Source organism: Uncinocarpus reesii, genomic scaffold (assembly GCF_000003515.1).
Source record: "Uncinocarpus reesii 1704 scaffold_4 genomic scaffold, whole genome shotgun sequence".
Lineage (NCBI taxonomy): Eukaryota > Fungi > Ascomycota > Eurotiomycetes > Onygenales > Onygenaceae > Uncinocarpus > Uncinocarpus reesii.
The window spans coordinates 368126-393565 of record NW_003052497.1 but is presented as its reverse complement, the minus strand read 5'-3'; the positions used below and the strand labels follow the sequence as shown (position 1 = coordinate 393565).

Genomic DNA, 25440 nt, shown 5'->3' with positions numbered 1-25440 from the left:
CGGCGGAGGAATAACCACTTTGCCCCTGAAACGCACTGTGGCTGGCATTGTAATCTTACCAGCACAGTGGCTGCGTTGGTCCAATCACACGCCGGAGCTCGCATGACTCAGCTTCTAAAATTACCACTTGCTGATGTAATTAGACCCCAGCCAATCAGCGGCGCCCGATTAGTCCCTGGATTGCCGAGCGACTAGGCAGCATCCGGCCTAGCGGGCACTGATAACCGGTTTGCTCGGGGCGGCGGACCCACAGTTGAGGCCAAAAATCCGAAATTTTTTTTTTTTTCGTGCACAAAATTTCAGACCAGAATTGCGCACCGCGTCTGCCATATAAACCTCTTTCAGCCCGCTCCACCTCCGACCTTCTTCTTCTCTCTCTCTCTCTCTCTCTCCCATCTCCACTCAGTATTTTCACCCTCTTCCCTTTCTTCCCTTTTTTCATCTCTAGATTCATTCTCTTTTTGCTACGGAATAGACCAAGGGTTCAATAGACCTACTGCGTTTTTCGCTATCACTTGGGCGACGCGAGTTGCTCTTTTGAAAAAAAAGTTTTTTTCCTGCCGTCAGAAAGAAAAAAAGATACCCTCTTCTTAATCTAATACCCTTTCTTCGTTGTTCATTCTTCCTCACTTTCAAAATGCCTGCTATCGATTCCATCAACGAGTCCGCCAAGTCGGTCACCGTCCTCGAGGAACTCCTCAAGTCCCTCTCCGTCTCCAAGAATGAGGCTGAGACCAGAGCTGCTGCGAATAACATCGCCTCTCTGCTGAACGGCCCTACAGATGAACAAGTTCTCCCCGTCAAGTAAGTCTGCTACGCCTCAATAAGCAGTTTGGCCACCTGGATGCTAACAGCCGTTCTCTAGAGCCGTCGAGTCGCTCAAAAAGCAGTTGGCCAACAAGAAAGATGCCGCTGCCCGTGAAAAAGCCCTCGATGCCATTGCGGCCATCGCCAACCACTCCACAGTGTCGCCCGCTGTAGAGCCATACCTTCTCTCCCTCCTCGGCCCTTCGTTGGTGGCTGTCAGCGACAAGATGACTTCGGTCAAGAACCTTGCTCAAGCTGCCGCTCTCGCCATCGTAAAGTCGATCAACCCTAACGCTGTCAAGGCTGCCCTTCCCGCCATCATCAGCTCTCTTCAAAATGCTCAGAAGTGGGCCGAGAAGATCACTGCCCTCCAGTGCATTGAATCTCTCGTCGAGTCTGCTCCAGTTCAGCTCGCCTACCGTGTGCCAGACTTAATCCCAGTCGTCTCCGAATCGATGTGGGACACCAAGCCTGAAGTCAAGAAGGCTGCCTACGCCACCATGGAGAAGGTCTGCGGCCTCATCGTCAACAAGGATATCGAACGCTTCATCCCCGAACTCATCAAATGTATCTCTAAGCCAGAGAACGTCCCCGAGACCGTTCACCTGTTGGGTGCCACCACCTTCGTCACTGATGTCCATGAGCCCACTCTTGCCATCATGGTTCCTCTCCTTGACCGTGGTCTGACTGAGCGTGAAACCGCGATCAAGCGTAAATCCGCCGTCATCATCGACAACATGTGCAAGCTTGTTGAGGATCCTCAGATTGTCGCTGCTTTCTTGCCCAAGCTCATGCCCGCTTTGAACAAAAACTTTGATACCCTTGCCGACCCTGAGGCTCGTGAGAAGACTAAGCAGGCTCTTGACACTTTGATTCGCGTTGGTGATGTCAAGGATGGAAAGATCCCCGAAGTCTCTACTGCTGGTGACATCTCCACCGTCTCCGGAATCTTGAAGGAGATTCTCGAGCCCAAGCACAAGGCCTCCATTCCCAAGTTCGAGGCTACCATCGAATACATTGCCGCGATTGCCGGTCAGCTCATCGACGAAAAGGTCACTGACGTCGCCAGTTGGACCGAAAACACTCTTGCCTACCTTGGTGCCATCGTCGGCGAGACTGATGCCAAGCCACTCGCTGAAACTCTCCGCAAGCGTGCCTCTCCTGGTGCTGGTGAGGAAGCCGAAGTGGAAGAAGATGAAGAGGAAGGTGAAGACCTTTGCAACTGCACATTCAACTTGGCCTATGGTGCCAAGATCCTCCTCAACCAGACTCATCTCCGCCTCAAGCGCGGCCAACGCTATGGTCTCCTCGGTCCTAACGGTTCCGGAAAATCCACCCTCATGCGCGCCATCAACAACGAGCAAGTCGAGGGCTTCCCCAAGAAGGATGAAGTCAAGACTGTCTTCGTCGAACACGACCTTGATGCTGCCGACACTGAGCAGACTGTCATTGGCTGGACTCAAAAGAAGCTCAGCGACGTTGGTATCTCCACCCCTCGTGAGGAGATCGAAGCCAAGTTGCTCGAGTTCGGTTTCCTGCAAGAACAATTCGAAAATGCCATCACTTCCCTTTCTGGTGGTTGGAAGATGAAGCTCGCTCTTGCTCGCGCTGTCTTCGAGGAGCCTGACATCCTCTTGCTCGACGAACCGACCAACCATCTTGACGTCAAGAATGTTGCTTGGCTCGAGCAGTACCTCATCAACTCCCCATGCACGTCGATCATCGTTTCCCACGACAGCAGCTTTTTGAACAACGTCATCCAGCACGTCATTCACTACGAGCGGTTCAAGCTCCGCCGCTACCGTGGTAACCTGACCGAGTTCGTCAAGAAGCTGCCGTCGGCCCGCTCCTACTTCGACCTCGATGCTTCCGAGATGGAGTTCAAGTTCCCAGAGCCAGGATTCCTCGAGGGTGTCAAGACCAAGGCCAAGGCCATTGTTCGCGTCAGCAACATGTCCTTCCAGTACCCTGGCACGTCCAAGCCACAAATCTCGGACATCACCTTCCAGTGCTCTCTCGGTTCCCGGATTGCCGTCATCGGTCCCAACGGTGCCGGTAAATCTACACTGGTCAACGTTTTGACTGGGTGAACTTATCCCCACCGCGGGTGATGTTTACCAGCACGAGAACATTCGCATCGCGTACATCAAACAGCACGCGTTTGCGCATATCGATAACCACTTGGACAAGACCCCCTCCGAGTACATCCAGTGGCGTTTCCAGACTGGCGAGGACCGTGAAACAATGGACCGAGCCAACAAGATCGTCACTGAGGACGACGAGAAGGCCATGGACAAGATCTACAGGATCGAGGGCTCTCAGCGTCGTGTTATCGGTATCCACTCGCGCCGCAAGTTCAAGAACTCGTACGAGTACGAATGTTCTTTCACTCTCGGTGAAAACGTCGGCCAGAAGAACGAGAAGTGGACTCCCATGATGACCGCCGACAACGCTTGGATTCCTCGCACTGAGATTCTCGCCACCCACGCCAAGATGGTGGCTGAGGTCGACCAGAAGGAAGCCCTTGCTAGCGGTCAATTCCGTCCCCTGGTCCGCAAGGAAATCGAGGCCCACTGCGCCAACTTTGGTCTCGACGCTGAGCTGGTCTCCCACTCCCGCATGCGCGGTCTCTCCGGTGGTCAGCGTGTCAAGGTCGTTCTTGCTGCCTGCTCGTGGCAGCGTCCTCACTTGATCGTCCTTGACGAGCCGACCAACTACCTCGACAGAGACTCCCTTGGTGCTTTGTCAAAGGCTCTCAAGAGCTTCGAGGGTGGTGTTATCATCATCACCCACTCCAAGGAGTTCACGGAGAACCTCACCAGCGAGGTCTGGGCAGTCATGGACGGAAAGATGACCCCATCCGGTCACAACTGGGTGCAGGGTCAGGGATCTGGTCCCCGTCTCACCGAGAAGGGCGACGAAGAGGAGAAGTTCGATGCCATGGGCAACAAGATCGAGGGTGGACAGAAGAAGAAGAAGCTTACTTCTTCTGAACTCCGCAAGAAGAAGAAGGATAGAATGGCTCGGTATGTTATTACCTCTGGCCCCAAGTCTAATATTGCTTATATACTAACGTTTACTCTCACAGACGCAAGCGCGGCGAGGAAGTCTTCTCTGACGAGGATGATTTCTAAACGAGTCATCTCCGTCTCCAGTCTGTTGTTTTTCTTCTTGACCGAATCTCGATTTTGTTTCTTTTGGGGTTGCCGGTCTGTTTTTCTTTTCGAATTTGGCCACAGCGATAGACCCTGTTCGGATAGACGGCCTGCGGGTAAACTTCTTCATTGTCTTTCTGGAGGTCTTTTTGAACGTCTTTTGCATGTTGGAATGGTTACGACTTTTGAAATGTTTTGGCGTTGGATGGAAAATGAGCTCAAGGATAATACCAGTTTGCAGATTTCTTTTCGATTAATACCTATGGATAGACCAAAAATTAGATTTCTATCTTTGTTAAACATCCTCTTTCATCGCCTTCCATTTTGCTACAGAGGAAGATGCCAAGAATATAAATCGGTGACTAAGCACGATAAGATAAGAAAATTTTAGATCTTATCGCATCGTGGGGGGCACATCATTCCCTTGACAGCTGGAACCTCATTTGCACGATGGGATAAGAAGGGACCACACATATTTACGTTGAAAATGGAGCCTTCACTGGAGATGCCTCTTCCTCAGTCCCTTGATACCTTGTACACATCATGCCCCTCACCCGCAACATCGGGCTATGATAGCGTACGCCTGACTGAGGAGGGATGTCTTGCAGTACTGAAGTTACCCGAAGCACAGAAATTATTCGGCCATGAAGACGGGCCTGGTTCATCATCTTTGCAAGATGACATCAAACACGGGCGCCTCTCGTTCAGCGAGCTCATTCGGCGAAATATGAATTCCCTTGTTGTGCGGGCTGAAAGCGAGGGAAGCGGGGATGCTGTGCGCTCGAGATTGGTGCATGTCGGGTACGCTGCGCTCCTGACGTTTTTACAGGCGAATGTTACGGGCCCGCCGCTGGGGTTTTGGCCCGAAGAGGTTGTTTTTCCCTTGGAGCTGAGGGGTGATCCTGCGGTGGTGCGCAGGATGCGGGATGTGATGATACGAGAGTTATCCGTGGATGGGGAGGCGGCGTACAGACTGACGCCGAATGTGGAGTTATTTTGCGCTGCGAAGACGATTTTGACAGGTGAGAAGCTGCTTGGGCGGGGGGGAGTGCCGCTGATGGCGGTGACGGGGAGGCTGAGGGTGAATTTTTTGCATCAGAAGATGCTTTCGGAAAATACGGATACGTTGCAGGCGGTTGTCTATGAGGACCTTGATGTGCTTGCGTCGCAGATTTTTAGGGAATCCTCGAATGCTAGTGTTGAGCAACGGGTTCGGTTTTTGCTGGAAAGAGCCGCGATACATACGCATCATGGTTTTGATGCGCAGGCGAGAGCCGATTTGGAACGCGCAGCGGGCGAAAATCGGTTTGAGTTTGCGCTGACGGGTAGGCTGGGGAAGAGGACGAAGTTCCAAGATCGTGATATCAGTCAGTTGGTGGTTCTGGCGAAGAGCAGGGACCAGGATGGAAGTGCCTCTTCAGCAACGCAAATCTCTAAGAAGGAAAGCATACTGCCATCCGGACCAAAGAACTTGAATTTGAATGACGATACGCTATTGGAGAGTATTTCCTTTAAACGCGATGATGAAGGCTCGAAACCTAGCGAAAAAGTCATGACGGTTCAAGATAGCTCGGCATTATCCGAGTCATTGGCGGACTTGGATGCGTCTGACCAGCCGAAACTGAGCCCGCTTGATTCGATCGTCCTTCTTGCTCTTGCGTCCGCTATTACAAACACCAATCCCGAAGATGGCTTGACCAGAGAAGAAACTTTGCCGTACGCTACTCGTGTTCTTGAAGGCGGAAGCTCGAACTGGCAAGTTTATTCGCAGGCGTTACTGGTTAGGAGTAGGATTGAAGGGTATAAGTCTAGGACTGTGGAGCGTGGGGTCCTCCAACTACAAGCTCTCGTGGACCAAGTCATCGCTGACACGGCGAGTGATTCCCTTCCTGGGGAGGAAGAACATCAGCAACAGCCATCCTCTACATTCCTACCAAGGCCCGAAGCTTCCGAATCAGCGCCTGCTAGTGAACGGCTGGAGTATATTTGGCTCCTTAGTTTTGTTACGAGGTGGGATCTAGAGGCGGAACTGGCTGCCAGATGGGTTAATCTCGGTGGCTTGAGAACCGCTCTAGATATCTACGAACGATTACAGATGTGGGCAGAGGTAGCACTATGCTATGCAGCTACCGACAGAGAAGATAAAGCGAAACTTATAGTCAGAAGGCAACTCTACGATCCATCCGGGGCCCATGGGGAGGAAGATGAAAATGAGAAATTCGAAGGCCCTGAACGTTTGCCACTACCTGTGGATGCTCCAAGGCTGTTCTGCATCCTAGGTGATGTTGATAAAGATCATACTATGTTCGAACGATCGTGGGCAGTCTCAAATCAAAGATATGCTCGAGCACAACGGGCATTAGCACGGTATTACCTTGGCCAGAAACCGCCCATGTTCGAAAAAGCGGAGGAGGCTTATAAGCTGAGCTTGAAGATCAATCGATTGAATCACGGAGCGTGGTTCTCAATAGGGTGTATCCAGCTTGAACTAGAAAAGTGGCAAGATGCAGTGGCCTCGTTTACAAGAACAGTACAACTTGAAGAGTCTGACGCTGAAGCTTGGAGCAATCTTGCCGCCGCATTAATGAATATCCCGCCCCCGGAGCCTGAGAAACCAGCGCCAAAAGCAGCCGACGAAGAAGGGGAGCCAGAGTCGGAATCCGTCATCGACGAATACAAACCCAAACGCGATGCCCTCGCGGCTCTGCACCGCGCAGCGCGCTTCAAACATACCGACTACAGGATTTGGGCCAATATATTAGCCGTGGGTGCATCAATACCGCCCCCGCAAACACCCTTCCGGGACGTTATCCACGCACAAAAGCGAATCATCGAACTCCGCGGGTCCAAAGACGGAGAAAAATGCATCGATATTCCCCTTCTCACCTCCCTCATCAACACCCTCACTGCAAATTACGACTTTGAAGACGCCGTCCCTGCCTCCACGGATACCGATAGCCGCAAAAAGCCCCGCCCCGGCACCCTGCCCGCCCTCATCTTCTCCCTCGTCGACGACTCCGTCATCCCATTAATCACGCACTCGTCGGCCCTCTGGCTTCTCGTCGCGAAACTCGAACACTGGCGCGGAAACCCGTCTCGAGCGCTGGCGGCGCATGAGAAGGCGTGGCGGGCGACGGTGGCGTCGTGTACGAGTGCGGCGTTCCAGATGGGGGACGAGAGGAAGTGGATGGATGTTGTGAAGGCTACAGAGACGTTGGTGCGGAAGGGGTATGCGGTGTTTGGGGGGATGGATAGAGAGATGGAGGGTGGCCAGGGAGCGGGGGAGTTGGTGGCCAAAGATTGGAGGTTTAAGGCTAGGAGTGCAGTGAGAGGGATCCTGGGGAAGGGCAAGGACATTTGGGAGGATTCTGAAGGGTGGAAGAGGTTGAAGGGCCTGGCGGAGGAAGTTAGTGGTTCTTGATGGGAGGGATTTAGCATGCAACTGTCTCTCTTGTACAGTAGAAAGGTCCAGTAGTTTGGAATAGACAAAGGCGATGCAGCCACAGTGTTTAAATGATTAACACATGTTTGCCTAAAGTGCATACTATGAAGAGGTTTCCACGGAGCTCAATTTCATACTAGTCTGTTTACATCGGCTTAAACAGTATAGGTCCATTCTCGGCTGCAGCAGCGTCTTCATCTGCTAGATTCGGAATAGTAAACTCCACATTTTCCCCTTGTCCTTCTAGCAGCGGCAGGCATGCTTCCCACAACTTCGTAAACTCACCTTCCTTGCCGACTTTGACGAGTCTCTCCCAATCCGCACGGTCATTCCGGAAATACCAACCAAGCCACGCAACAACCACAAGGTCCGCATATCCTAATTTATCCCCTTCAAAAAAAGGGCCGGTCTTCGCCTGCATTGCTTGCGCACCACGTAGCATGGCAGCAAGCGTTTCAAATTCCGCTTCAATATCCGCCCAGACGCGTTCAAGATCGGGGCCTCTGGCGGCGAAGTCGGGTAGTGATTTGCCAAAGCGGACGGCACGCGTGCGGTGAAAATATTCCGCGCACGACGGCTCTAGAATATTAGGCACTTTTGGAATGTGCAGCGACATGCCTTTGACCATGACGTTGGCGAGGATCTTTTGCACAGCAACGGCAAGGGGGTAACTTGCTGGAGTTGGGAATATGGAAGGGTATTCCGGGGCTGGGAATGTGCGTTCTAGATGTTGTGCGATGGGCCAGCTATCGTTTAATGCATGGCCGGTTTCGGATGGGAGTGACGGAGCATGGATTATTGCGGGAAGAGTATAGGGGACTGGACCGTTGGAGAGCGGCGCCAGATTGAAGGAGCGTAAGATCGGCGAGATGTGAGTGTATGAGAGGTAGGATTGGGTGTAAGGAATGTGTTTGTAGTTGAGGACAAGTCGAGTACGCAGGGTATTTGGGGACCACGATCTGTTCGGTCCTGCAATCCCATATCTCTGAGTCCATTGCAAAGACTAAAGAGAGGAAGACTGACAATTACCTGGCAGAGTGCTGGTGATGTCCAGAAGGTGGACTTTGTCATGCCCTACAAGATTTGGATCCATACGTCCTTTTTGGGTCCGCTGAGCATGCGAGCGAGAGAAGAACCGCTGTATAACAATGGGCCCCGCTGTGCGAGAGCTTGTGTGGAGGACCATAATCTCATTCGTAGCTTAGGGTGTGTTCCGTATTGCCCAGATCACCAGAGAGCTTGGGGAAGGTGAGCTTTAAATGGGATTTCCGGCGGGCCTTCACGCCCTTTGGACGCCTTGCTGAGACCAAGTTGTTTGAGCTGGACATTATGCCCTTGTGGTACCACTCCTGGCAACCGCCAGTACTCCGATAATAGCCGTCATTAGGAGCCTTTTGCTGGACCGGTTCCCCGAGTCAGGGCTGAGAGCGTTTTAGGCCTTCAGCACCTTCAGGTGTAATCTTATCAAGAAGCATCCATCCCAAACCTGCTGAACGACTAGATATCTGATGGACTTGACGTGCGACTTGCCGAATCCGGGAGTTGTGATCAAACAGAGCAAACAATGCCAACCTGCCAAACACCCCAAACCCCACAAACAGCGGTGTCAATTCATACAAACTCGGCTTTCTGTGCCTTTTAGTTCTCAGATAGATATTCAATTTCCCAAACAGCCCTATATGGTGTGAGGATACTCAAAAAGAATTTAACGAATATGAGGTTTGGTTATATTGAGTATCATGTAACTAACTCTTCCAGGACTCATTTGAAAGCTGAAAAGAATTCATCAAATCTGTCTTCCTCGATACGCAACAAAGTAGTACACTGCGCCAATAGCCGAAACACCTGCAAACACGACGGCAGCATAGTTCATCGATGGAGCGGTCACTGGAACATACAGTGGAAAGGAAATCCAGACGCACACCCAAACTGCCCAGAGGACAGCCAGAACGTCGATAACATAGCCAAAACGTCCCAACTTCAACCAGCGGTCCTTATCGAGAGTATCCCTACCACGCCACAACAGCAAGCCAATAGACAGCGCCCAGGAAGTTTTGCCACAGAGACTTGCGCCACCGAGTAGAGCGTTAAGAGCGGTCGTCGACCCGAGCTGGATGGCACCGATAGCGATGAGTAAACCGGTATTGACCAGGAGAGCGTTGATCGGAAAGCTGTGGGAGGACGATAGTCTTGCGGTGAACTTTGAAAATGGTAGTCCTCCATCTTTTGAGAAAGCCCAATAAAGCCTGCTCCAGCTTGTCAAGGCAGACCAGGCGGCGACATTGAACGTGATAATGACGGATAAGGCGGCCAGGACAGTGAGAGCTTTAGAGTTGTATGCATCCAGGAAAAGTTGGATAAGGGGTTGTCCACCAACAGGAGCAATAAGCCCCTCTGGATTGGTGTTGCAGAATAAATAGATTAGGATTGACGGAATCCCGGTGAAAAAACTGAGAAGTGCCGATCCGATCATGACCTGGGGTATCTGCTTCTTGGGATTGTCCACCTCATCTGTGAGATGCGGTGCGGAATCCAGGCCGCCCACACCCGCAACACCCGGCAAGATGCATAGGAAGAACACCACCACGTTGGAGCTCCACCCCGTTTCGTTCACCACATCGACAAAAACCGTCCTCGCAGATTGTTTCGGACTGGCCCGAGCGAGCAAGGACACAAACACAAACACTGCTGACCCATTGATGAAAAACACCGCCGCCTTCAACGACCATGACAGCATCTTGAAAGCCCCTGGAAGATTCACAAGAAGTCCATTCAACGCGAAGCCGATGTACAGCAAGTATGTATGCCATATTTTGGGCGCGTAACTCGGAATTGTTGCCTCAATAATCGCCATCGTCAACTGGCCGAGAAACAGGTAACTCGCGGCGCAGATGAAAAACCAGCATGCGTTGGTGAGCCATCCCATGATGTATCCAAGCTGATTCGCGTATCTTTTGGGGCCTAGTACAGCAACCCAGTGTGCGGGACCTTTTTGGAATTAGCTTCATCGTTTTGGTTCAGGCAAGAAGCGAGATTCACTGACCTAAGGAATGGGGAAACGAAGATGCAAGCTCCGCCAAAGCTATGCAGAGGATTATCTGGCCGATTCCGGCAAAAATGAACTCATAGAAGAAGAACGGAGGACCACCGGTTCCAATGCTGAGAGCAAGGTATGTCCCAATCGCCAAAGGGGTTGCACTGATTGAAAAATTCACCCCTAGGCAAGACGAGACGCTGAAATGGACTTTGGGGGCCGGTTCTGCGACTTGGGCTTCAGACCTGGCCTCCGACGAGGGCTTGGATTCAAGAAGGTCCATTTTCCCCTTTTCGTCACTGGTATCGGCGTCGAATGGCGCCATATTTTCTCAAAGGATTAAAGGTCTGATGAGACGAAAAACTTGGGGGAATGCATATACTCTATATAACTCCGACGGGCTTTCAGAGAGAAGGTCCCTGGTATTTGGAAATTCTCATCAAGGGATGGTGGCGCCCTGTTGTTGAACCAGTTCTCAACAACCAAAACAGCAGCAAAAGTAAGGAAAGGGATAAAACGAAGATAAAAGCAAAGCGCCTTCGGGGCCATTCCAAAAATCCATAAAGTCTGGGGGAGACAAGAAATATGGATTCCCCAGACTAATTGAACTATGGGGTAAACGCTAAGCGCTTAGATAGTCCGGCTGTTGGCCGGATAGGTTTGTAGGTCATAAAAGTACCCTGAGGTCTACCGAACAGACGAGCTTCATAGTTTTCTCTGGTCAGTAACTCGGTCATTATCAGAGTACGGAGTAGGGGTTCCCAATATCCTACCTCGATATTAAGTTGACTAGTTCTCAACTGTGGCGGCAACTTCTTCTGCATAACTAACTGACTGGCTTCCACTAGCTTGCACAATGCAAAAAGGACCAAACCGGGGAAATTTCTTCGTGGCAAGTTGAGTTGCTGGGATGAAGTTAGAATGTTTCTCCTGCTGGCCACTAATTTAGTAACTAACAGCAGGCCCATTATGGCCAATAAGCCGAGGCCTATCTCCAAGCCAATTAACAAAATGAATCCGTTTGACCGATCTAAGCGCAAATCTAAGCGCTAGATTCCTGCCCATCATCACGGGATTGTTCGTCTGTGGAAACGGCTGTGATAACAGGGCCCTAGATCCCGCATCTCGTTAGACGCATCAAAGGACATCCGAAGCTTATGAGTTTAAACTCAGCTAGATTGCTCTCGCCTAAGGGTCCCTCCGGAACGGGGCCAACAACACACATCTCTGACCACGCGCTGGCCCCGACAACCGGAGGCTGATCGAGATTCATATCTTCGGGAAGCAAGGATGGAGAAGATGGAGAGACAATCCGGGGCACTGGTTCGACCCATGGCCATGGGGCAAGCTCAGGCACGCTGCATCCTGCACATCTGCCCAGGCGGGGGGAAAGATTGACCCTATCCCGGCTGGGTAACTTCTCGTTGAATTTTGGGACTCTGCTTCAAGCTGGGCCAGAGCTGTGGCAAACGTGAGGTTGAGCGTCTTCCATCGTCAGGTTCGATTCTTGTTGATTTCGGGCTTCTGCTTCGGGCCAGGCCCCCCACAGGCAAGCCCCCGCACTCGGACTCGGGCCCTAATTAACCCAGCAGTCAAGCCGAAGACTTCGAGGCTTCCCCGCAGCGCACGACAGCTGGATCAACACGATATCCCAAACAATGCACTCGTCGCGCAGAAGAAACTCAGCATCTTTTCAACATAGCTGTGCCCTGGCCGTATAACTCTCCAAAATGATCGACAGGATGCTATTACAACCCCGACGGAGCCGAACAAAGACCGGGTGCCTCTGTTGCCGACTGCGTCGCAAGAAATGTGACGAAGAGAGACCTGCCTGTCGAAATTGTCAGAAACGCGGGCTGGTGTGCTCGTGGCTCGGATCCAAAGAATTCGCATGGCGCTTGAAAATGAAGGAGGGTTCGGGGAGATGCTCAATCATCTCCAGCCTGCCGACGCAGCGAGCGCTCGAGTGGAACATTACCCCGTTATCACCGAATATGCCTTCGCAGGCTTCCATTCCCGATGCACCCTTGCTATTGCAATTCTTCATTCAAGAGACATCCCCGAGACTGACTTGCAAGGGCAATTCCTCGCAATTTCAAAACCCTTTCCAAGACGAAGTTCCACTTCTTGCGGAATCTGACGGCGTGGTCATGTACGCAGTCCTGGCGTTGGCTGGTATGCATATGGGCTACTATACGCAAGACGAAGCCAGACAGCAAGCGGCCGTCCGGCATTATATTTTGGCCATGAAGGAGCTTCACTCCGCCATCGCAGACTGGGTTGCTGGCTCGCAGGGTGAAGTTGTGCGACTGCTATTGATTACCGTTCTGCTAGTTTACTATGAAGTATGTCCCCTTCCTCGCTGCATTGAACAGAATTATCTACACCGCTTACTGACAAGCCCAGACGATAAGTGGAAACAAAAGCGGAGCAATGGCCTACCATCTTCGCGCATGTCGTCAGTTTGCATTCCATATCACTACCAATAATGAACTACCCTTGGAAGGCGAAGTAGTTGGCCTGCTTCTGGAAACTTATGCCTATCTAGAGCTCTGCTCCTGTTTACGCTTCTCACCGCTCGAAGAGGACATCCGCACAAATCTCAACTCGTTCGTCTCCCAGCTGGATTACCTGCGGCAGTTTAAGACTTTTGGAGTCCTCTTCGGCTCTGCGTCGGCCCTCTACGAAACCATTCCCTCCATTTCCTTCCTATCACTGTTGAGACAACAAGAGCTGCGGGAACATCAAGATCTGGGAAGCGCGGCATTGTATCGCGACCTTGATAAGCTGATCACTAGCTGGTCCGACCATGCGATTAGCTGTGTGAATTTGGAACTTGGACCCGACGGCGTCTTCGAGATACCAGCTATTATGGCCGTGCGCAACGCCCTACAAGTATTCTTGGAAACGTCTTTTTACTATGGCAGTGTCAGCGTGGTGGACTTCTCCAAGAAGGTTGAACCTTTGGTCGAGGCAACTCTGCCTCTGCTACAGTTGCTGAAGGATTCTCCATTGTTCTACACCGCATACTGGCCATTGGTAGTGCTGGGTGCAAATGCTCGGACTGCTGCTCAGCGGAATATCATTTCAAGCTTACTACAGGATCACACGATGCCAATGACGTCGCGCATGAAAGAGACTCTGAGCTGGATTTGGGACCATCCCGACGAGAATGTTTTTGGGCTTCCTGGGCTAGAGCTTGTGGTGAAGGAACAAAGGACGGCTCTCTGCATTGCCTGAGAAATTCTTGCAATCTATATCTAACTACTGTATATTTAGATTAGTTTCATCACCAATTGTAATCAAATATCACTAATTCTTTTCCCCCAAAGTACAAACACACATACATGGCATTCCCAACCCCTTTTACAGCTGGGCCTTGTCTCTAGCTCCCAGAAACAGCGCCTTTGCTTCACATTTGACCTCTCCATCCTCCCCCAGGATCCGGCCCTCCAGAAACCATTTCCGGCCCTCCCTCCGCCTCAACCACGCCTTCACACAAACCACACCCGGCACAGCGACCGGGGCCCGATACGAAACCTCCAAGCTAGCAGTGAACAGCCGGCTAGTATCCTCCGGAAACGCCTTGCGACACCCTTCCAGACACGTCCCCAGCGCCTCGTCCAGCAGCGCCCCCAACGCTCCCCCATGCGCGGTATCCATGTAGCCACACAGCCCCTCGCGCAGGGCCACGAATAAGACGAAATCCGCGTCCCTCCCGCCTGCTGTGATTTTGTCTTGGGAGGCCAGCGTCAACCCGTCCCCTAGTACATCGCTATTATTATCATCCCCCTTGCGCTCCAGAGCGAGCAGATGCGGTATTGTGTCGGGGGAGTTTAAGATGGTGTTGAAGAACCTATCCCTCGACGTGCGCGGCGGGTCCCCCTCCTTCTTGAAGCGCGAGAAGAATGGAATCGCTCGGTAGCTGCTGTTGGAATCTAGGTAGGGGCGGGCGCATGGGATCGTGGAGAAAAAGTCGAGGTCTGATTGCGGAACTGGCACGCCTGCCACGAAGGCCTGGTATTCTTCCAAGGATGAATCCGTTCCCATGTTTGTTTTCGTTCTGCTGTCGTACGCAACACGATTGATTTGCTCTTTTTATTTTGGGGGATGGAAACGGACTTTTTCGTCCGTTATATATACCTAATGGTATCTGTCTACCTCGGTCCTCTGACTCTCCGTTTTCCCCCCCTATTATTTACCTAGCGGGCTATATCTTGTTGACCGGTATCGCAATCTGGATGATATCGAGCCGAGGCTTTGTCGTGTTGCGGAGCGATCTCATCGACTAGTTAACTACGCATTTGGACATTTTCAGGCGTGATCACCATTAAAGGAAATATATATCCCTGAGTTTTACCAACGCATCAAAGCATTCTATGAGGTTAACTACATAGGGTTGACAGAGACTCCGTATGCATCAACTAGCTGGAACTCAGATTCTTGATTTGGAGCCCAGTTCACCAATTACTTCATCAGCAGCACGAGTTCCTGCTCTTAATGCACCTTCAAGATACCCTTTCCACTCACGCGCAGTCTCACCGCCAGCAAAATGCACGCTCATAAACGGCTTACGCAAGTCCTCTCCATACTTGGACAAATAACCTGGAGGCATGGCGGAGGTCGGGGCGCCACCAAACCACTCTTCTTCACTCCAATTTCCAACGTTGAATTCAAGTATGTCTCGCGCGAGATGGGCATTTTCTGGCCCTACCAGCTCGGCAAGATGCTCAATGATTGCGTCTTGTCGGGCCAACTCGGAGAGGCGGTACCAATTCCTAGCGCGCTCTCCAGCTATAAAGATGGCTAGCGTAAAGGCTCGAGTCTCAAAGGAGGAGAGCTCCCAGGAAAAGCAGATGGGGCCAATATGGCTCCTGAATTTTCCTAAAAGGCCGAGGTCACGCCACCACGGGCTGGCGTACGTGAGCAAGGCCTTTGCGTAGACACCGGGCATTGTCTTCGTTGCGAGCATGCGCTTGGGTGCAGGGAGTGGCGGGGTGAAGTGAATTTTTGTATAGGTATTCGTTGGGATCGCCAGGATCAGTTTCTTGCATTCGAACTTGGTCCCGTTTGTGGTGGTAACGGTTACGTTGGATCCATGCTGGTTGATGGTATCGACTGGACTGTTCACGAAGATTGATCCCGGTTTCAACTCTGCAGCTAGCCCGTGCGCGATGGCGGAGGTGCCTAAACGTTTACGGTCAGCAGAAGAGGGAGGGATTTTGATGGGGACAATTAGAGGCCATACCTTCTTTGATAAACAAAGACTGCGAACCACCTTCATCGTCGGTTGTTAGAGACGTAAACCCACCGCCTGACTTGATATAGTCCATCATGTAGTGTATTCCAACTTCACTTGGTTCACGACCAACCATAGCCCGACAGATGCCTCCGATGGCTTTCTCGGCGTAGGCGCCAAACTTGCTGCGCTTCACCCATTCTTCGCAAGAGACGTCATCAGCTGTCGGGTAGACGCTTGTGTTATTAATGTCAAGGTTTTTGTTAGAGGTGGTTTGCCAATCTATCGCCTCAAGCAATGCAGTGACTGATTGTATGTCCTCCGCAGACAACTAAAGGTAAATCAAATCAGTCAGGATAATATCAGGACGCTCTTCAAATCGTTCACTTACGCTTGAACTTGTGTTGGCTTTGTCATTCTGCCTAGCCCGATGCACTTTTCCGTCGCTGGTCTGGAAAATGCCCACACCATCTTGAGGGTTGTACTGTTCGATGCAAGTCAGACCAAGACGCTGAGCAGTCGCGTAGATCTGGGCTGGTCGTTTATTATCCAGGTCGCCCCTAGCTCGGTGATACCAGGTCCGCTAGCGAGCTTGATTGTCTTGCTTCGACCTCCAACACGATGGGTAGCTTCCAGCAGTGCAACGCTCCAACCGGCCTTGCTCACATCGTTGGCCGCTTGCACCCCGCTGAAACCCGCGCCGACCACGACCACGTCTACCGTTTTCGGGGGAACAGCGTCAGAGACACTGCCGCTAATTGTAGATTGGTCGAGGAGCTTCTGGGTGCCTCCAATGGCGGCAACTGCTTCCACCTCGAAAAAGACGCCGTCTTCATAGAGTTTCTGAAGCGGAACGAGCGTGCTAGCAGGACGTTGAGGCGCAAGATCCATCCAAGATTCAATGAGCTGCTCAGTCTCAGTCCATTTCCAGTTCACAACGTAAAAGGTCAATTTGACGATATCCGTAGGTCTAGCTCCGGCCGCGGTGAGAGTGGTTTCGAGATTCTTGAATGCTTGCTCAACTTGAGGCGCGAGCTCGGGCACGATCTTGCCATCTTTCGAGCCGACAATTCCAGCAGTAAAAATAAATCGTCCGGCGGCTGTCGTGCTAGTTGCACGGGAATATAAAGGGGATTTTATCAACGTCTGCGGATCAGTATATTCCACTGACGGTCTGTTGACGCTGGGAGCCATTTCGAACGGGTGTGGTAAAGTAAACGAGATCGTCAACAATATGGACAAGTAGGCCCTCAAAGTAACAATATCTGGATAGTCTCCGGACGCCTACTCCGGGGTTCAACTAATAAATAGCAAATCTATGCTGCTAGCCTTCAATAAAGGCATCACGGAATCCAAAGCGCAATGCTGGGTCATGGATGGTGTTTGCGCTTAGATAGCTGTTCATGATGCCGGAGGGGCAAACAGTTCCTATACCCGGGCAAATTCAGCAACCAAGCTCGAGCTTCAGCCGGATATGCCTAGGTACGTACCGTAATCTGCACATACCACCGCAAGGGCGACGGCAAGATGGAAGTGCGCGCCTAACGGACTCGTCGTAGGTTTCACATTATTGGATCGGCCAGGTCTGCAGGTCTGGGCCGTGTCCATGGGGCGGGGGATTGACAGACAGCGAGGTCTGCTGTTCAGTCGGGATTCCTCTCAAACAAAAGCTGGACTGTGGAGGTCGCACCCACGAAGCCTAAAGTGCGCTTGCGCTTAGATCAAGATCAGAAGTGGAGGATGCTGGGGCTACGCTTAGATCGAGGTGCCAAGCAAGGAGCGGGATGGTTAGTGAGGTACTTTCCACGAACATTTGGATATAACTTATTTTTGATTCAAGATACATGGATTTAAATGTGACTTTCTTCTGAAAGCTCTCAAAGTGCGGATATAGTACAGTACAAATCATGTCGCCACCAACCCCCCGTTGGCACAGGTAACAGCCCCTGAGATCCATCGAGCACTGGGGTCGCAGAGAAACGCAACAATAGCACTCACATCCTCCACCGTCGCAATACGATGTCCTGCTGGGGTTTGTCTCTTGACAAATTCCTCCACCTCGGTTATCTCGAAATCGGGAGTATTAGTACTATTGTACCACCTGTGATGTTGGTGTCAGCCTTCAACCCACAACCACCTCGGCCAAAGCAGCGCTTACATTTCAGTTGCAATCGGCCCAGGATTGACCGCATTCACAGTGGCGTCCAGAGACCGTCCTAGAATTCATGAGCAAAAGGCGCAACTTGAAAGCAGGCGGGTGACTAACCTAGTTCCCAGGCCAAAGATCTCGTTAGATTCTCCAAAGCCGCCTTGGAAGCGGCGTAGCAGATTGCCGACGCCATACCTAGAACAAGTTGATCAATTTAGCCTCCATAACTAGCAAAAGAAAAGAGTATTATGTTTCCACCCACCGCGCCTTGCACTTGTAGAGCTGACATTCACGATCCTCGCCCCCCGTCGAAGATGTGGACGACAGGCCTTGACAAGCAGCATCGGGAAAAGAACATTTGCATGCATAACCCGGTCAAACATTGCTGTATCCACCTCTTCCAATGTCTGGTCAGATCCGTCCGCTGCATTGTTCACTACGATGTCGATTCCATCGCCTGAAAGCTCAAGTGCTCTGGCAATGATGGCGTCCGCGGCTTTCTGGGAGTCATGGCCGTTTGCCGCCACAGCGTGTGCTTTTCCCCCAGCCGCAGTGATATCGGCAACCGTCTTTTCAGCACCAGCGGAGGACGATGCGAACGTAAGGAGAATCGAAGCACCACGCCTGGCCAGTTCAAGAGCGATTGCCCTACCCAAGCCTATATAAAATTGTAAGAGACCATCGACTTTGAATTTTGAAAAGTAAATGGAACATACGAACCGCGAGAACCCCCAGTAACAATGGCAAACTTGCCCTTTAACGGTGTTGAATCCATGAGTGCTAAATTATGGTAATGTCACCTGTGCTTGGAATCTCAGACGACAAGAATGAAGAGCTGGCCGTTAAATAAATGCAACGGCATATACGGCCATAATTATCATTCTGTCCCAGCAGACCTTCTCCGGCCGGTGATGCTCCTCGACCCCCAAGTTAGCTCTGCTCAGTTGTGGGGAAAAGAGCTTTCCAAGGATGCAGCGCCCGTAGAGTAAATATCAGAGGCCCACAGAACGCTTAGTTACTCTCCTTGGGTCGCTTAGATAGTGGGAGACACGATCATGAGCCGAGCCGCAAACTGCAGAGGAGGATCATGATACGCTAGACTTTCGCCCCCGAGTGCCGGTGTAGTTATTCTCCCCGCATCTGCCCATGGATCGCTTAGATTCCACCTTTGTGCATGTTGCTTGTTGAGATCAAACAGACTATCGCCTAGGGGACCTTACGACAAGCGTCCTCTGCCCGCAATGCTTCAGCATCAAGCAAGATAAATACCGGCTCCAAGTCACAATATGGATCAATCAAGTCTCCATGCTAAAGTGATATCGGTTCTATATACTTTTTTTTGAGGACTGGATTTCACACCAATTGTTTCGAACAATATGCCTCACTCAAATAAAACGCCCAGCATGTTACGAGTTCCCGCGTTTTCGACTCCGCCAGAAGAAGTAACGCGTTTGGTCAAGCAGGAAGGAGGAGTGGTTCTGGAGGGATTTCTCACAAAGGAGCAAGTGGCTCGTATGAATGCTGAGATTGACGGGCCACTCGAGAAGATATCGGCCGGATCTACCCACAGCGCAGAACACATCCGCAAATTCCACGGTGCGCAGACAAAACGCATGACCAACGTCGTCAACCACAGCCGCGTGTTTCGCGAAGAGGTCCTCGACCACGACTATATCCATAGCATGCTCGCCCAGGTTTTTCATATCGAGTCCGGCACATATTGGATGGCCTCGCACCAGGTGATCGAAATTGGGCCCGGAAACACTGCCCAGGTTCTCCACCGCGATCAAGGGCAATATCAGCTTCCGAACCGCCTCGGGCCCGACGGCCCAGAATGCGTCATCAACTTTCTTATCGCATTGACTGACTGCACTGAACAAAACGGCGCCACACGAGTCATCCCTGGATCGCATAGGTGGGAGGACTTTTACGAGAAGGGGACCCCGGAGCAAACCGTGCCTGCAGAGCTCAATGCTGGTGACATACTCATGATTACAGGCAAGGTCATTCATGGTGGAGGCGCGAATCTCACCCAAAACGAGCACCGCCGAGTCATCTCCTGGAGCTTTATACCAAGCTATTTCACGCCTGAGGAAGCCTACCCATTCATAGTCCCCATGGAGTCAGTCAAGAAAATGAGCCCGAGGGCCCAACGTATACTTGGGTTCAGATCTCAGTATCCGAAAAATTCGCCAGGGCTGTGGCAGTCCGACTATTCGGAGCTTGCAACTGTACTCGGGTTGGAGGGCGAGGATAAGGAGGTCCAGGAGCTAAAGGCACTTGGGAGGAGATAACTGCGCTTGCTTCTGGGGTAGACCTATCTACTTGGGAGGTCAACCAGGTTTTCGAGGGGCATATTCACCTCGTGGGTTGGGTATTGAACATACCTATTGGCATCCCAATTGTGCTATTCGATTCATGCTGCATATCTCTAGTTTAACTAGTTAGTTAGTCTGGGGTTCAGCACTCTTCAAAGAGTCAATGACTTTGATTCTCTCAAGTCTAGTTTAGTTCAAAGATCAATATTATCATCATGATTGCTTCGGAAACTCGACTCATTCAGTGTATCTGCCATGCTGCAGTGTTTTCCATAGAGATTGAAAGCACCCATTTTGCAGAGAATCCGCTGCATTGACTGCAGGCGCCACGGAACAACAAAACTTCGTCCCAGCTGACTCATAGACAGCGCGAGGACAACCTCCAACAGGGATAACAATGACCAAAGCTGTCTCTATCTGTGACGAGAAGCAAAATCACAGCAAAGCCTGTGGAATGGGATGCTGATGTTTTGGCTGGTGCTGTCTGCTGCTGCTCACACAAAGAAGACTTGAGCAATCACTAACCAGCTAAGTTAACTAACTAACTACCAAGAGACGTCTCCCAATGCGTTTCACCTTATCAGACGGCCGGATGCAGTGCCAGCTACCAGCTGCAATCAATCATCAATTGCTGTTGTAAATTTGCTTTAGGCTTCGATACCTAAATTTATACCATGCCACAGATTCTTTCATGTGGGCGAAGATAAGCAGAGCAATGCCCGGCTCCATTGGATCCAAGTTGTCTTATCAATCCAGCAAAGTACCTTTATATGCTCCAGATCAAAACTTCGGTGAGTGGTTTTGTCTCTATATCAATATTATGTTTATATTATTCTCCTATACTATAGAAAATTGGCTAACCGTTGAGCTAGCCAGGTTGTATAAGACTTGTATAGCACAACTATTGCATGGCTTACTGGATTTCATTGGCTGCTATTCCACTTTGCGCATCGCTCCAGGAAGTCTGTGGCTAAAGAATACCATTATCAGACTCAAAAGCACGCTTTCACGATTGCTGTGTTCGTGAATGGGACCGGTGAACATTCCGGGCATATTCCATTCTATCTACAGTGATATTCACGCACTTTGCTGCATAGCTTATCGTTTGCTGACTGTTTATAAGAATGGCAAAACTTGCCTCAGCAACTAGTGATGTCTGCTATTTATACTCCTTGGATATCCGCTGCCGCTGAAACTTGGCTATGCGCTACGTTTTGCCTAATTGATAATCCTCATCCTGTTTCTAGGTCAAAGGCTGTTCTACTGACTAGGGACCTAGATATCCCAAACCCCTTCACCAAACAGCACACCGGAATGGAGCAAATTCCAATAGGGTTTGTTCGCCCTAGAAGCCGCTCAAGCAATCGGCAAACAAACAGATTCCCGTCGAACACACCAGATTTCGTTCCTGGAGTGCCATATTTTAGGCCTTCATCGTCTATATATTCCCGACCCTTAGCATATAATGATGAACACTTCAGTGTCGGAAGGAATGTGGAAACGGATAGGGGTCAAAACGGCCTGTTTATACCATCAGCACAGAGCGGCGCCGACAGAATCTCAGAGACAACGTCATTTGGAGGCCTAATGAGGAGATTCGATTCTACCGTGGTGCAAGAACGGGACGATGGGCTTCGTGAAAGGGTCGAGCGAAACGTGGAAGCTGGACAAGTTGCGGAGCAACCAATAGAGGAGAACGGTCCTGATGAGGGCAATGGCTTTTGTTACTGCGAGGATTGCGAACGACGATGGAGGATTTTCAATATCGTGTTCATCGTCGTTAGCATCCTGGTGGCTATCATCTTGATAATCATCGTTTGCATGACTCTTGGTGTTTTCAACCACCGAGCAACCAATTCTGGAGCTCCGGTATCCACAAACTCGTCTCTTCCTATTACCCCTACTATGTCACAGAACATAAAAACTGAATACAGCTCCCCGTCAGGAATAATGTCCACCACAACGTCCTCTACCTCCAGTCCGTCACCGTCACCGTCATTGTCGCCGTCCCCGTCGCCGTCGCCGACTCCTACGCCCCAGGTCACTTTCACCACGTCTACCACCTTCATTAGGAGCACTTTTAGAACAACAATATGGGTCACTACCACGAAACCGTTACCGGACCCCATCGATCGGAAGTCGAGTGAGATCCCCTCCCCCACGAGTGTGGCGCCGTCGTCAACGGAGGATGATAAAACAACAACCATCTACTCGCCGGTAACCACGATTTATCTAACGGCGCTGGCAACAAATCCGGGATAGTGGATTCCCTAGGAAGAACCGGCGTGGCAACAGCCGCTTCAAATATAGACGACGTTGGGGAGTGTTTTGGGCGTTTTACTGAACTGCATTGCCGCCGTTTATATGTATGCTTGATGTGGTTCCTTACGATCTATTGAAGGAAATAGTCGCTCACAATTTAAATTTCAACTACCTATGCTTATAAGAAGAATTATATCCGGATCTTTGGTTACTTATGCCAACACTGGACCCCTACTGTCATTCTACCAGCTCCAGACTACTCACCAGTTTGGGGGCTTGGTTACGGCTGCTGACTTTGCTTATAGGGCGTGGTCTTCAAATGATTTTTCATAAGCTACAATCAAATCGTGAGATGGGTTAAAGCATGGGCATTGTCCTAGACCAATTCTATGCTGCATAATTAATACTCATCAGATTCGTTTCTGTTCCTTGCTCACAAAACGCGGTTAACCCATGCCGGAAAGTACAAAGCAAATAGATCCCAAGTGCGTCCCAAATGCGGTTGACTGTGCAAAATCCTAAGGCCGAAAACACGCACTCGATCGCACAGCGTAACGGCATTAAATGATAATAACCAACATACACACACACCCTCTCATCCCCAGAAAGAAAGCTCGAGCCCAAAAGACAAAATTAAAGTCCTAGCCTAGAAAAGGCCCATGTGTCTATCCCCCTTTTGCGCTCCTCGGCCTATATAAACTCCGATTGCACAAACAGCCTCCAAAGAAGATACAACCCAACTCCGCCAAAAATGAGGAGCAGGCCATTGATGGTCCAGGTCTCCTGCCAATCTTCCCCAAAGAGTTCACACCGGCAGAGTTCACACCGGCGTAATTTAAACCGGCGGGTACTTTTTTTCGTCGAGGTGTCTTCCACGCGGCCTTCCTCCGCGAGCTTTTCGGGAAAGTCGTATTCTGATGGCTCCGAGGGGCGCTTGAACCATTTGGAGATGAGCTTGCGCCCGCAGTCGGGGGTTTTTTCGACCACGATGGCGGGCTGGGGTTTGAGGAGGGGGAAGGTGGAGGAGATTGCCTGGATGGTGGTAGCTTGGCTCAAGGTCTCGGTTGGGGTCGCCATGATTGTAAAGAGGGATTGGGAGATTTCGAGAAAGAGAGGGATACTTGATGGAGAGAAATCTGGGGTAGGAGGAAAATGCCGTTTCAACACAGTCTGGTATAGTAAGGAAGATTCCCTGAAATGCAAAAAGACGATGCTTTCTGGTCTCACAGTAAACAGTGAGAATGCAGGAAATGTAGAAAATATTTGGGCCCTTTTGCACAGAAGCAATAGTTGAATGATTCTGAGCGTTGGGAACTCCCATCCGCATACTTATAGATCGTCTCAGCCTAAGGCATGCCCTCATAATGATGTCACGTCGTTAAACAACCATGGGACTCAGAGTCAGAGACGTGGACGGTTCAGGTCATCATTGATGTCTATCAGGGCACAAAAGCGATGGAACCGACTAGGCTGCAGTTGTGGCTCGGAAAGTTAGAGATCGGATCCCCTGGAATTGAAAAGTCGGGTTGATGGTTCGGAGGACAACGGCGTCCCACGTTTCCAGCGGAGGCAGCCAGGAAAACAAAATGAGGGTCTATTTTTGGGATAAAGCTATTATGAGTATTTAATGTAATGAAAGCAAAGGCCTCAAATAAGACGAGAGGCAATGCTGCGTGAATAGAAAGCGCAAGTAAGCAAAAAAAAAAAAAAAAAGAACAAAAAGTTCATCCATAACACCAGTAAGTCTTAACATGACGAGGGAAAGCAAATCCCTTTTTGGTTAAAGATGGTTAGAGAAACTTGGACGATGCAATAGCACCAAAGGCTTGCAAAGAGCGAGATTGTCGCTACAGAAAACAAGAGTCTGGGAAGACTTAGCTGCTCGACTCTTCGTCAGGAACAGGCAGTTCAACCACAGGCAGATTTCCATCATCCTCATCGTCACCCACGTTCAGAATATTCAGATGCCCATTATCATAATCCATCCCAGAGAACAACGGGTCTGGTCCTTCAGAGCTGCCCAACGGTCGGATTTGCCCGTCGCGATCGCTCCCCGACCCAAAGGCCTTTACACTCGAGTCATCATCCATATCTTCGTTTGGTTCGTAATACGGTTCTTTGCCAACATTGTTGAACGACCATCGAGCTTCCATATACGACATGGGGCCGGCGCCGTATCGTTCATACCCATCGATCTCCATGCCTTCTATGCCATCGCCGCGTTCAAGGACAGTCTCTCCGCCCCGCGCAATGTCCAGGTATTCCGGCGGATCATCGTCTGCGTTACTATGGTTGAGGATTTCGCCCTGCAAACCACCATCTCCCGCTTGGTGAGCTGCTGCGGCTTCGGCTAAAGCGCTCGACGACCCATTGCGGGAGGAGCCGTCGAGGCGCTTGCCTTCCCCCGAGTTCCCATCGGAGTCTTCGGGGGAATCAGAGTCTGCTGCGTTTTTTTGGTACGCCGCTTCTGTCACCTTGGCTAGATACGGCCCGCCTAAAGGGTGATCTGAACGCCGGCGGTAGAACAAGAGGTATGCGTGGTTCGTAACGATGGAGTTGAGGCCTTTCCTCGACACATGAGAATCTGAATCAAGTGTTAGCAATTTTGTCGGTTTGGTATCGGGGAAAGCCAAATCAGGAGCCTTGGATCTTACCATTAAACTCATACCAGTTGCCATCAACAAAGCTTTTAGCAGAAGCGGTGTAATGTCCGCCACCAAGGGTGCCAAAATGATTATCAACGCCGATTAGATCATACATCATGCTTCTGCCATCGTCGGGCGCCTGCGTTCTGCCCGTCATGTCAAGTTCAAGAGGAAAGTCAACCAGATCCTCTAGTTTATCTCTATACATCCGACTGGCGCTGAATCGTTTGAAATGCATGACCAGGATATCCGGTATAGTCCACAACTCAAACTTCTTGCTAGCACGACGATGTTCTTTGCATCGAGGGCAGTACCAAGCGTCATTTTCTGAGAGTATCTCTTCTCTGCCGAATTCGTCCAAGCACTCATACAAAGTGAAGGCCATTGCG

At 50.8% G+C, this 25440-nt stretch overlaps 11 protein-coding genes across 11 annotated transcripts; 5 read left to right on the top strand and 6 right to left on the bottom strand.

Moving 5' to 3' along the window:
- Positions 1-637: 637 nt before the first annotated feature.
- Positions 638-3941, top strand: UREG_06250 (elongation factor 3; the record flags this gene model as incomplete). Its single annotated transcript, XM_002583237.1, has 4 exons — positions 638-804; positions 866-2876; positions 2929-3833; positions 3896-3941. 4 exons carry the CDS (start codon positions 638-640, stop codon positions 3939-3941), a joined length of 3129 nt encoding a protein of 1042 aa, XP_002583283.1.
- A 508-nt stretch (positions 3942-4449) lies between these two features.
- On the top strand, positions 4450-7383 carry UREG_06249 (uncharacterized protein; the record flags this gene model as incomplete). Its single annotated transcript, XM_002583236.1, has 1 exon — positions 4450-7383. The coding sequence occupies one exon, from the start codon at positions 4450-4452 to the stop codon at positions 7381-7383; it is 2934 nt and encodes a 977-aa protein (XP_002583282.1).
- A 166-nt stretch (positions 7384-7549) lies between these two features.
- UREG_06248 (uncharacterized protein) lies at positions 7550-8732 on the bottom strand (the record flags this gene model as incomplete). The annotated part of the gene is made up of 3 exons (XM_002583235.1): positions 7550-7605; positions 7690-8373; positions 8636-8732. 3 exons carry the CDS (start codon positions 8730-8732, stop codon positions 7550-7552), a joined length of 837 nt encoding a protein of 278 aa, XP_002583281.1.
- A 458-nt stretch (positions 8733-9190) lies between these two features.
- Positions 9191-10763, bottom strand: UREG_06247 (uncharacterized protein; the record flags this gene model as incomplete). The annotated part of the gene is made up of 2 exons (XM_002583234.1): positions 9191-10392; positions 10448-10763. 2 exons carry the CDS (start codon positions 10761-10763, stop codon positions 9191-9193), a joined length of 1518 nt encoding a protein of 505 aa, XP_002583280.1.
- Positions 10764-11480: 717 nt separating this feature from the next.
- On the bottom strand, positions 11481-11778 carry UREG_06246 (uncharacterized protein; the record flags this gene model as incomplete). The annotated part of the gene is made up of 2 exons (XM_002583233.1): positions 11481-11549; positions 11662-11778. 2 exons carry the CDS (start codon positions 11776-11778, stop codon positions 11481-11483), a joined length of 186 nt encoding a protein of 61 aa, XP_002583279.1.
- Positions 11779-12342: 564 nt separating this feature from the next.
- UREG_06245 (uncharacterized protein) lies at positions 12343-13678 on the top strand (the record flags this gene model as incomplete). Its single annotated transcript, XM_002583232.1, has 2 exons — positions 12343-12783; positions 12845-13678. 2 exons carry the CDS (start codon positions 12343-12345, stop codon positions 13676-13678), a joined length of 1275 nt encoding a protein of 424 aa, XP_002583278.1.
- A 1195-nt stretch (positions 13679-14873) lies between these two features.
- UREG_06244 (uncharacterized protein) lies at positions 14874-16871 on the bottom strand (the record flags this gene model as incomplete). The annotated part of the gene is made up of 4 exons (XM_002583231.1): positions 14874-15625; positions 15687-16008; positions 16069-16161; positions 16344-16871. The coding sequence occupies 4 exons, from the start codon at positions 16869-16871 to the stop codon at positions 14874-14876; spliced, it is 1695 nt and encodes a 564-aa protein (XP_002583277.1).
- Positions 16872-19202: 2331 nt separating this feature from the next.
- UREG_06243 (uncharacterized protein) lies at positions 19203-20120 on the top strand (the record flags this gene model as incomplete). Its single annotated transcript, XM_002583230.1, has 1 exon — positions 19203-20120. The coding sequence occupies one exon, from the start codon at positions 19203-19205 to the stop codon at positions 20118-20120; it is 918 nt and encodes a 305-aa protein (XP_002583276.1).
- Positions 20121-21296: 1176 nt separating this feature from the next.
- Positions 21297-22406, top strand: UREG_06242 (uncharacterized protein; the record flags this gene model as incomplete). Its single annotated transcript, XM_002583229.1, has 1 exon — positions 21297-22406. The coding sequence occupies one exon, from the start codon at positions 21297-21299 to the stop codon at positions 22404-22406; it is 1110 nt and encodes a 369-aa protein (XP_002583275.1).
- A 690-nt stretch (positions 22407-23096) lies between these two features.
- On the bottom strand, positions 23097-23483 carry UREG_06241 (uncharacterized protein; the record flags this gene model as incomplete). The annotated part of the gene is made up of 1 exon (XM_002583228.1): positions 23097-23483. One exon carries the CDS (start codon positions 23481-23483, stop codon positions 23097-23099), a length of 387 nt encoding a protein of 128 aa, XP_002583274.1.
- A 797-nt stretch (positions 23484-24280) lies between these two features.
- UREG_06240 (uncharacterized protein) lies at positions 24281-25166 on the bottom strand (the record flags this gene model as incomplete). The annotated part of the gene is made up of 2 exons (XM_002583227.1): positions 24281-24990; positions 25061-25166. 2 exons carry the CDS (start codon positions 25164-25166, stop codon positions 24281-24283), a joined length of 816 nt encoding a protein of 271 aa, XP_002583273.1.
- Between the last annotated feature and the right edge of the window lie 274 nt (positions 25167-25440).